Here is an 11641-nt window from a genome sequence, read left to right as displayed (position 1 = left end):
GAAATAGCAACCATAGAATTTGAAGCACTTGTGGCAGCCTTCCATAAGTCACAGGGAGATCAGTTTAAGACCCTAATGGATTCAATCAATGCATTTATAGATGCAGCTTGTAGGGCTTATGAGCAACGTCGCCGATGAGGGACATTTTGTAGACATCTAGGGATCTTCTTTTTGTAAACCCTAGGCTATTTTGAAATACCTTTTGTATTAGAAATCAATACTTGTAATGTTTTCTTCTTTTAACTTTGTACTGACTTCAAAGGTTTGCAATGATACATGAATACAATTTCTTTTAAAACTTTGTGTACATTGTTAACTATGTGTATGTGATTCTGTGATTGTGTATGTGATCTAGTGATGTGCCATAAAAATCTCATAGCATGCCTTAAGTGGTAAAATTTAACACAACTTATCAATGCATATGACACAGGGGGAGCACATCTCGTGATAACTATGATTAACAAAAAGAGGTGTCTGAAATGAATACCAAAACAAAGGGGGAGTGATATGAATTACTAAATTCATTAATAGAAATAACTTGGACAGGGAGAGCACAACTTGAATATCCTTGAGTGGTTCATGGAAATAGGCTGAATTTTACTAGGAAGTATGCTTTTAAGCACCTAAGGATAATTTGTCCCCTTCATTGTTGATGACAAAAAGGGGGAGTAGATATAATAGAACTTAACTTAATTATGAAATGCAAAAAGGGGGAGTAGAACCAATATGGATATTGGATACATTGGAATGCAAAATACGAAATTCATACTCCAAAGTTGAATTAGAAAAGATAAAATTGAAGAATATTGGCTTTAAGATAATTGCCCTTCTAGAAAAGAAAGGGGGAGTCAAAAAGAACTTAGCCTTCAATTATCTTTAGCATCAATATTTCATTTTAACTTGATTCAAATTCAGTTGATATGCTAAAATTGCTCAAGAGCTATTAAGATCAATTTTATGCATAAGGATAGAACTGAAAATTGACTATTTTGAATTATGCACATTGTATCTAGCTCCAATCAAAACATTAGACTTGTATATCTGATCAAATACTGTGTATATGTTTAAATTTCGAATTTTGCATATACTCAGTGTTTTGTCATCATCAAAAAGGGGGAGATTGTTGATCCCCTAATGGATTTTGATGAATACAAAACACTAGAGTATAATACCATTTATCTTAACAATTTAATTGAGGATTTTATGTGTTTTATTAAGAATATTGTTAAGAAATGTCTAGGCAAGTTCCCATAATTTTTATGGATTTATTGAAGAATTTTTGAGATGAAGAAAACAGATCAGGGACAGCCGAGACGTCTCCTGATGGTCTCAGAGACGTCTCTGGCACAAACAGGAAGAACTGGCACACTTGGAGACGTCCCCGGCACCTTGCGAGGCGTCTCGCAGGGTCGGAGTCGACTCTCTCAGTAGCGGAGTCGACTCTCTCAGTGGCGGCAGAAAGGCCGATTTCAAGTGATATGCGCGAGCCGTCCCCACAGTACGCGGAGTCGTCCCCGCAAGTAAAAAGCTGAGTTTCCGAGTCGTCCCCGATGTAGCGGAGTCGGCTCTCTCAGAGTTTTCCAGAGGATGTCTTTTTCAGAGTTAAGGCAGCGGAGACGTCCCCTGAAAGAGCGGAGTCGACTCTCTCAGAGAATTCCAGAAGACATGTTTTTCGGAGTTATAATAGCGGAGTCGTCCCCAAGGCAGCGGAGTCGTCCCCATGCAAAAAGTGCAAACAAGCCGAGACGTCCCCGTAAAGTATAGAGACGACCCTCTCAGAAAAACAGAAAAACAAGGATTCAAACGGTACAATTCCAGAGTCGTCCCCGTAAAGTGCCGAGTCGACCCCAAACAAAGTGAAAAGTAAATTTATACAGCCGAGACGTCTCGCGTTGAAGCGGAGACATTTCCGGAGCGCCTGGGACGCGACTGACAACTTTTGCAGGTCTGGTTTGAATTTCAAATCTCTTTTACTTTATCTCTAACGGCTATATTTGCTTTTTGGGCTATAAAAGGGACCTCTTAAGTGCTTCTCAATAACTCTCCACCAACCCAAAGCTAGATCATTTAAGAGAGAAGCAAGAGAGAGAGGTTCAAGGAAGTGAGTGCATTCAAGTGAAGAAATCAAGTGCTTTCAAGTTTTCCAAGTGATTTCAAGCTCAACTACTCTCTTCCGCTCGGGATTCAAAGCTCACACTTAAGACTACGCGATCCACATCGGAAGAATCATCATTTCCCACGCTTCCAACGGCAAAAGGATTCTTCCGGATTTTATTGCTTATCATTGTCATATTTGCTTATTTAGAGCTTTCCAATCTTTTGTAAAACTCTATCAATATTGTGCTTGTTCCAGTCAAGGGACTTGGAACAAGGGAAAGGCGTCCCAAGCCTAAGTGAAATTGGGGGTTATAGGGTTTGTTGTTAGCCCGGTGTAAAACAACGAGTTGGGTAGTGCACTCGCAAAACTACCGGACTGTAATCTTGGATTATAGTGAAAATTCCCAAAGGTGCTTTGGGGAGTGGATGTAGGAGCAGTGGAAGCTCCGAACCACTATAAAACCTTGTGTTTGCGATTGACCTTTCTCATTCCTCTTTCTTTACTTTAGTTCATACATTTGTGTGTTTTATTTTTAATTAGGCGAAAAGTTTTAAAACACCCAATTCACCCCCCTCTTGGGTGACCATCTCTGGGCAACATCTTGTACTCAGACCATGAGGCTTTAAAGTATCTCAACTTCCAAAAGAAACTGAACCATCGACACGGCCGATGGATTGAGTTTCTGCAAGCCTATACTTTTGTCCTGAAACATAAACCCGGAGTTGAGAACAAGGCTGTTGATGCGCTCAGTAGACGGATTTTCCTCCTATCGGTGATGAGCACTGAAGTAATTGGTTTTGAAAGGATCAGAGAACAATATACCACCTGTCCCGACTTTAGTGCAGTGTACCTGACCCTACGAGATGGAGTAGAGAGAGAACAAGTTGATTTCTTCCTACAAGATGATTACCTCTTTCGCTCCGACTGATTGTGTATTCTCCGAACCTCATTGCGAGATTTTCTAATATGGGAAATACATGCTGGAGGACTGTCTGGGTATTTCGGGAGAGACAAAACCATTGAAATGGTAGAAAGATGTTTATTCTGGCCGAGTCTCAAGAAAGATGTGGCCAAAATTGTCGGTCAGTGTCGCACATGTCAACTAGCCAAACAATGTAAGCAAAACACTGGTCTTTACACTCCACTACCCATTTCCGATTGCCCCTGGCAAGATGTTAGTATGGACTTCGTGTTAGGACTTCCACGTACCTCCACCAAACACGATTCTATTTTTGTAGTTGTGGACCGATTTTCTAAGATGGCTCATTTTCTCCCTTGTTCTAAAATTTTTGATGCTTCTAGGATTACGAAACTCTATTTTGACGAAGTCGTTAGACTCCATGGCCTTCCAAAATCTATTGTGTCCGATAGGGATGTTAAATTCATGAGCTACTTTTGGAAAATCCTTTGGCACATGATGGGCACCAAATTAAAATTTTCATCTGCCTATCAGCCACAAACTGATGGCCAGATAGAAGTTGTTAACCGAAGTCTAGGAAACCTTTTAAGATGTCTGGTAGGTGAGCATGCGAGGACTTGGGATTTAGTATTACCGACCGCCGAATTTGCATATAATAGTTCGGTCAATAGAACCTTAGGCATGAGTCCTTTCGAAGTGGTGAATGGATATAAACCTAGGCAGCCCATAGACTTGATTCCCATGTCTCATCAACATAGAGTCTCTGAGTTTGCACAATCATTTGCATCACACCTGCATTCATTGCATCAGAAAATTAGCAAACGTATTTACTCTAATAACTTAAAATATAAATCCCTTGCTGATTTGCACAGACGTTATAAAGAGTTGAATGTAGGAGATTATGTCATGGTGAAAATTAGATCTGAACGACTCCCTTCGGAAACGTTCAAAAAGTTGCAATCTCGTAGTGTAGGACCGTTCAAAGTTCTAAAGAAAATCAGTTCGAATGCTTATATTGTAGATCTTCCTGAAGACTATGGGATTAGTACGACATTTAATATTGAAAATTTAGTCCCATACAAGAAGTCAACATTCATTCCTTCTGACCCTTTTGTTGATACACCCGTCTTTGTTGATCACCTTGACCCATCACCTGCTATTGAACCTCCACCTCCAAAGTTTCATGCACGCAGAGAACACATAGAATATATTTTAGATGAGCAAGTTATATCTACCAGGAGAGGAAGCTACCAATGTTACCTTGTTCGGTGGAAAGGTCGACCCGAATCGGATGTGACGTGGATTTCGTGAGCCGAGTTGCAACGCCTTGACTCTGACCTTCTGGAGCAGTACGACAGCCGGCCAGACCTGCACTCGACGGGGTCGAGTTTTTCCCACCTGAAAGGAGTTGATGGGGACATCGGAGCTGACTATTTACCCATTTAGTCCACCATCTTAGTACATATTTATTTTATTTTATTTCTGGGTTTGTTTGAATTTTAGGGCTAATTTGTGCATTTTGGATTTATTGGGAATTATTTTTTTGTAAGGGGTTTTATTTTAATTGTTCTTATTTGGGCCCTATTTATACGGAACTTTTATGTTGATTAGGGTTAATGAAGGATTAGCATTTTTTTTCCCACGTCTCCCTCTTCTCTCTTCCTTCTCCTCTTTCTTCCTCCTCTCCTCTTCTTCCTTTCTGTCTTACTTCCTCTCTTCCCTCTTCTTCCTCTTTCCCTTCTTTCCCATTTCTCTGATTTCATGTTACAGCAGCCATTCCCATTCAGATCCGCGTCAACACCGCTGCAACAGCCTTACCGTGATTGGTCCGGCATCAACTTTACTTTCTAAAAATCCTACTTCTAAAAGCTCTACTGTCAATGGCAATCCCAAATAGAGCCTGGTCCTGACAATAGCTCTTTCTCATAATCTACCGGTTCTTTTCACTACAACCACCTTTCTTTTACAAAAGATGGCCTTCCAAGCAGCGAAAAGGCCTCTTCATTAATTGAGGGAATAACTTCAGTTTAGAAAGGTTATTCAAGAGGGAGGCTTACAGGAAGAGATGCAACCCCTTCCTCTCCAGCTTCCTTATTGGCATTACTAGGTCTTCTAAATCAAGGGATCCCAATACCTTGGAGATAGGGGCCAGAACCTACAATACCATCCCCTCCCCCTCAGATCCTTACGAATTGCTGCGCATTAAAATTCTCCTCCCTTGAGAGATCAGCTACTACTTAGGCATTGACTGAGAAGCAATAAGAAATTCCGAAGCAGGAGAGTATAGATCTACAATCTAAGTTGAAGCATCTTTCTAGGATTCAAAAAAAATTGCATCTTCAAAAAGAGGTACCAAGTTTTCTTCTAAAGATACCTTGTTGCCAAGATTTAGAGGGGTGGAAGGGTGATGATCCAGGTCGTCATTAGCAAGGGCTGAAATGAGGTTTAGGTCAAAATCATATATGAAAAGTTCTCTTCGCAAGAGAATTGGTGTAATTTGTAAGAATTAGCGCAATGCATGAAATTTAATAAATATTAGCTTTCCCAAACTATATTAATAAGTAGAAGGAATTTTCTACATGCACTTGATAGTATCAATTTGCTCTCTTTCTCATGTTAAGGTATGGCACTCAAAGATTTCTTCCATATTTAGTTCAAGAATTTGTGTATCCTCTCAATAATTTTTTTCTTCCTTTTTATCATTCACCTAGGCACAATTTCTTTCATTCTTTGCAGTTGGCTATATATGGCCAGCAGGCTTCTTCTTTTGCTTTATGTAGTATTTTTGTTAGTGATGTAGATGGCTATATTTATGCAAGAGCATTATGAGTTGCCGATGTAAATAAATAAATAAATAAATAAATAAATTAAAAAATAAAAAAAAAAGGAAAAAGGAGGAGGAGGAGGAGGAGAAAAAGAAGGGAGAAACTAAGAAATATAGGTGGCCTTCCAAAGTTCTACACCTCAGCTCTATTCTCAAGAAAGCCTTTATTTTTAAACTATGATCGATAAAAAAAAGGGAAAGTCAACTGGGGCTAATTCGGAAAATTCTTGCTTCTAGAAACATCATCACTTCATCAATTTTAGGACAGCTAATTTTCCATTCTTAAGCCGGCTCCGATCCAACGGCAGCGATAAGCCCTCCCTCCGTCCGAACGGACGGCGACCACACGGCTTCACCGTAAAGACAGCGACAGGGCGAGGGGAGGGCAACAGGCAATCGCGGGTGAATGATCGAAAGGGTGACCGGCCCGACCGGTGACCTTCGCGGCGGAGGCATAAAGGGCGACGGGCGTTCTTGTGCTCTCCACACGTTTCTTCCGAGCTCTCCGATCCAGCCGGTCCGAGAAAAGGGGATTTAAGCGAGAAATAGCTTTCGTCCAAAATCTCCTCAAAAGCTTCGTCTCTCGAGGTATTCTATTGGTTTTCCCGAAATTTCCAGGCTTTGATTGCGATCAAATCCTCCACTTTTTTCCTCATCTGTGACCTCTTGATAGTTTCCATTTGGTTGGATCATGCGTGGCTTCCTTTTCTCTGTTTCTTTTTGAAATTTATAGTAGTTTCTTATAGTTCAGGGGCTATGTTTGTGGTTCGAGTTTAGATGGATGATTTGGATCAGAATTTGGTGGAAAGATGGGATTTTTAGGGTTTATAGAGATCAATATCTTCACGGATATTGGAGGGCTTCTGGGAGATTAAAACCTTCATAGTAGACACATGAAACGGTGCTCTCTTGTTTTGGTCGACGATTTTGGGAGATTTTCGAGTTTGTCATGAATGGATACCAGTATTTCTTTGGAAATCCGAGTTATCGCGATCTTACTGTTTTCTTCTATAATTTTTTGAGATCCTGCGGTCTGTTTCGTTGGGCCAGTTAGCCTTATTGTGATTTTGACTCTGGATTTCTGTGTTGCATATTTGATTAAGTTGTTACTTGTCTTCTGTATAGATGATCGAGTAGTAGGTTTAGATGAAGCTCTGGTTTTGTGCTGTGCAGTTGAAATTTCAATAGCTTGTATGACCTCCTTTTCTTCTTGCTTATTGTTGGAGCAGTATAGAGCTGATTTGAGGCCAATTTTGGCCACATGGTACCAGATCTGGACTTGAATTTCATCTTTCAAGTGCCTACTGAAAGACAACTTTTACATGTCAGAAATGCCAATTAGGTATATAAATGCCCCAAGGAAAACAGAAGTCTGATGATTAAATTGTGATGGTTTAGACTTTCTGTGTAAATTATGTTACTGTATGATGTTCTTTTTTATGTGATTTTTTTATTCACCAGATGCTGTGTTAAATGTATTATTGTCTCTAGGAGGCATTTGAAACAGTCAGCTTATATAGTGAAAGGTAAAAAAACAGTAGTTGTTGTAATTTAGCCTATGCCAGTGATATTTCCAACAATTAGAATATATTGAAGTTTGGTTTACGATTATGAAAATGATATTACTTTATAGTCTTTTTCAATGTTCATTTCTGATGACTATCATGTTACAATGATATAAATTAGACATTGTGGCTACTAGTAACATAATTGTTTTTGAAATTTGTGTATCATAATTAAACAACCTTGCTCTAGGAAATCTAACTTGCATTTTGTCATCCTTAGTTATAACCATGGTATGTTGTACTATACTGTATTGGATGGTACTGAACGTACCATACCGTACCAGTTCGGTACCGGTGCGTACCGCCGTATCGACCCTCGGTATGCTAAAAAAAAATCCGTACCATACCGTACCAACATCATGCTAATGTGGCACCGATACGGAGTCCGGTACCGGTACGGGGAATCTTGATCGTAATCTTCTATATTTTACATGACTTGAAAGACCCGGACCCTGTGGCTGCTTACCACTCGCCATTCTATTTCATTCTCCTTGTTTGCTAGTTTGTTTATTTTCTTTTTCTATAAGTACTTTGAAGCCTCGGTGGTATAAATTATGTCAGTTTATTACTAGTTTGCTAGTCTTATCGCCTTTTGATTAACATGGGTTTTGATCACCTAATCTTACTTTTTTTTTTAATTTCCTCACCTAATTTATACATGTTCACCTTATCTTACTTTTTTCCATTTCCTCACCTAATTTATACATGTTATACTTGCCAATGACTTCTCCAATCAGATAATTTCTCCATATACTCTCGACTGTTGTAGCACTACAAGCTCCATAGGCCACTGCATGACAAGGGAATGCTTCATTCAACTTCACTAGATTTTCAGTCCTATGATTGCATCCATGTTCCTGTGGATATGCTCTCTCTTTTTTCAATTTTAGTGAAGTGCATGCTATGACCTAGCTATTCAGGACACAGTTTTTTTTCTTTTTGCTCACAATTTCCTTTTGGTTTTAGTTGCACACTTGCATTCTTAAGGTTCATAGAAATTATTTAAGATGTAAGCTGGGAAATAAATTGCACATGCCTCCTATTAGCAAGAGGTTATTTATTTCCTTATTCTTGTCCAGGCATTGCTTCATTTTTTTGGCAACGCTATTTAGATATCAAGTCAATTTCTTTTAACTTTTCATCAATGCAAGTAATTGTCGAACTCCTTCCATAGATATGTTCTTTGTGGGCCAATGTTTTCTTTCCTTTTTCTGATCATCTGATAGTTATAGATATGAGCAAGTACATTTTCTTGATTTTTCAGGCTACTCATCGTCGAAATGGAACTCTTCTTCAGTGGTTTTACCAGTGAATCATCAGCATCTGAGAATTTGTTTGCCCATCCGGACATCCAAAGATGCCCATTTTTAAGAAACATCAATGAACCGACGAAGTTTTCATTCTCTTCAACTGTCAATTTTCTGGCTCCAGTAATTTATTTCTCTATCCTTGATTATAAACAAGTTTATCTTTACATGTGATGTGGATCCATACTCCGGTTTTTTCTGCTTCTTTTAGGTAAGAGGAGCCAAGGGTCCAATCTTTGAAGATGGACCCAACTTTGATATGGCATTCAGGCTTTTCCATGGACGTGATGGAGTTGTCCCACTTTCAGGAAAATCATATGTGCGTGATGAAAATGTGGAACCTGAGACTGCACCCCAGTTTAACCCATTAGCAGCCAAGGCAGCTACTATCAGCCTCTCGGCTTTTGGGCTAGGAGGGCCCTTTGGCTTTGATTTCTTCTCAAACAAGTGGAAGAAACAAAAGAAGAGATCCTCCAAGAATGATCCTTCACAGGTTAGCATTGCGTCACTTGAACTTTTATCTGGTCAAGGCTCTCGCTTGCTATACATTTTCAGATATGTATCTATCAATAGATAGGACTTAGTTATTAACTTATTACCATGAACTGCTAACCTATGCTTGAAATGACTAGCATGCCACCCTCTTCCTATTACTGAAAGATATGTTAGGTGGAGCTTTTCCTTTACTTGGGTTTGAACACCTGGTTTTTCTCTTATTTAGACCTCTAAAGCCTTAGATGCATTTAATAAGAATAGTCATAATTATGATGGAAGACTGTAACATTTTTTATTCCAGCAAGGTTGAAAAAGGCAGTCTGAATATCTGTTTAGTGAGGAAGACGATTTGTTTGCCCAACTTCTTACTTCTGCTTATTCTGCTTATGTTTCAGAAAGGAGGAAATTCCTCACATGAAGCACTCAGCAATGAGTGGCTGGAAACCGGGCAGTGTCCCATTGCGAAGTCCTACAGAGCAGTGAGCCGTGTCCTACCTCTTGTTGCAAAGGCCCTGCAGCCACCACCAGGTGTGAAACTAAGGTGTCCGCCTGCTGTTGTGGCTGCTCGAGCAGCACTAGCCCGAACAGCCCTCGTGAAGAACCTCCGCCCCCAGCCCTTGCCTTCTAAGATGCTAGCGATTGCCTTGCTAGGCATGGCAGCCAATGTTCCCCTTGGGGTATGGCGAGAGCACACTGTAAAATTCTCCCCACAATGGTTTGCAGCTGTCCATGCTGCTGTTCCATTCATTGCAATGCTCAGGAAGTCCGTGCTGATGCCAAAGACTGCAATGGCATTCACTATAGCAGCCTCAATTTTAGGTCAGACCATTGGTTCAAGGGCTGAGCGTTACCGGCTGAAGGCAGTGGCAGCAACAGGGGACCCTGGAAGTCCTACTAGTAAGGTGGCTTTTAGTCTGAAAAAGAGTGGGCACGGCAGTGAGGGTGAGGGAAGAGTCTGGGATCCAATTCCACTCAAGGTGGCAGGTTCAGGCTCATCTTCGGCTACAGCACCAACTGCAAGCGTTTGCGGCTGATAATGGTAAACAATATTTATTTATGATCATTAAAACTTTGTTTTAATTCATGCTATAAAAGACTACATGGATGCTTGCGTGAGTATATTTGAGAAATCATCCTCAGAGCAGTGCAAAATGATGTGGGAAGATGAATAAAGAGTAGTTGGAATTGTTTGCAACTGATGCTGTAAACTAGAATTGTGTGATACCATATTATAGAAATTACTGGATCTCAGGCTGTGGTGTGATGTACGAAAGGATGCATTCAAAGATGCTTATCCTGTGGCCTTTGGCTGCATTATGGAATAAAGGAAAACAGTTGTGATTTGGTTGGCACTTGCGGAGTTGGTGGGTGGTGTGATGACTCGATGCGGTTCACTGTTTGATTTTGTGATGGTGGACCAAGTCTTGATAAATAAAGTCACACCAACTGCCCTCCTAGGAGTCAAAGAAGTTGATGAGAGGATGTGAACGTTTGGAAGTCCTAGAGAGCTTGGTTGAACAAACCCTTGCCAAAAAATCTTCATTTATATTCTCACTATATTGATTGTTCATTATCCTTTTGCTTATAGAATATCTTTTGATGCCAGTTGTGATTAAGATTTAAAACCTTTGCCACAAAACCATGAAATTTACTTGGGGTTGGTTTTATAACATGATTTATCAAAGGCTGAACATGTTTAATAATCAAAGTTTGAGCAAGACAATTTTGGGTAGAAAAGAAGGTGCATAAAATTCTGCTAATCAATGGCTAAAAAGGTTTGTATCCCCCGCACCACCCCCCCCCCCCCCCCCCCCCCCCGCAAAAAAAAAAAAAAAAAAAAAGAAGAAAAGGCTAAAGAAAAGAAGGGGCATAAATAAGGTTGTCTTTTTCTTTTTTGGCAAAATACCACCAGTATTGCTGTAAACAGCTTTCCTTATGATATCATATTCTTTTGGAGCAAACATTGGCTTCTAAGGTTAGGGTAGAGGCTTAGGTCAAGCAAGTTGGAACAAACCAAAGCCCATGTATACAGGGAAAAAGTTCATGATCATCTAAATTGATTGGTCATGACATTTTGTAGTGACTTAAATTTGAGAAGTCTGAATATCCATCACTCTGAGTAAGAAGTGAAATCTTTTACAAAGACTCGAGACAATTTGTTCTTTTTGATTGATGCAAATTTTACTCAAGGAATGATAGCGATTAAGTTGTCATTAGGCAGTCTAAGAAAACTTAGTTGATTATATGACCAAAAAATGAATATGCGGCAATTTACGTTCATTAACATGGGAAAATTCATTTTCAAATGCAACTTGCATATTTACTGTCCAAAAGATGCTAATATCAGACATGTTTTTCAGAATATTCTTTCTTTTTTTTTTTCAGAACTAGCAAATGTTCACATGGAAAACATGTTTTAAAGATAATAAATAT

The 11641-nt window shown here is 39.7% G+C and overlaps 1 protein-coding gene across 3 annotated transcripts; it reads left to right on the top strand.

The window, feature by feature from the left end:
* Positions 1–5936: 5936 nt before the first annotated feature.
* LOC103698167 (uncharacterized) lies at positions 5937–10560 on the top strand. Of its 3 annotated transcripts, none has more exons than XM_088705494.2 (5): positions 5984–6429; positions 7071–7183; positions 8671–8836; positions 8925–9206; positions 9604–10560. In XM_088705494.2, the coding sequence occupies exons 2-5, from the start codon at positions 7164–7166 to the stop codon at positions 10240–10242; spliced, it is 1107 nt and encodes a 368-aa protein (XP_088561620.2). In that variant the 5' UTR covers positions 5984–6429; positions 7071–7163; the 3' UTR covers positions 10243–10560. The 3 variants fall into 3 exon arrangements, with proteins under 3 accessions (XP_088561622.2, XP_088561620.2, XP_088561621.2); XM_088705495.2 differs by having other exon boundaries at positions 6326–6429; positions 7015–7183; XM_088705496.2 differs by lacking the exon at positions 7071–7183 and having other exon boundaries at positions 5937–6429.
* Positions 10561–11641: the final 1081 nt, after the last annotated feature.

Source organism: Phoenix dactylifera, chromosome 10 (genome assembly GCF_051530095.1).
Source record: "Phoenix dactylifera cultivar Ajwa chromosome 10, Ajwa_hap1_PhDact_Kaust_v1.1, whole genome shotgun sequence".
In the NCBI taxonomy this organism is placed as follows: Eukaryota; Viridiplantae; Streptophyta; class Magnoliopsida; order Arecales; family Arecaceae; genus Phoenix; species Phoenix dactylifera.
This window is presented reverse-complemented; position numbering and strand designations above follow the sequence as displayed.

What these genes read in the sequence shown, in the direction of transcription:
- LOC103698167 (XM_088705494.2), top strand. Translation starts at nt 7,164, where the DNA reads ATGTCAGAAATGCCAATTAG. An exon ending in ATGTCAGAAATGCCAATTAG is followed by an intron (nt 7,184 to 8,670) that starts GTATATAAATGC and finishes TTGATTTTTCAG; the next exon opens with GCTACTCATCGTCGAAATGG. An exon ending in CTGTCAATTTTCTGGCTCCA is followed by an intron (nt 8,837 to 8,924) that starts GTAATTTATTTC and finishes TGCTTCTTTTAG; the next exon opens with GTAAGAGGAGCCAAGGGTCC.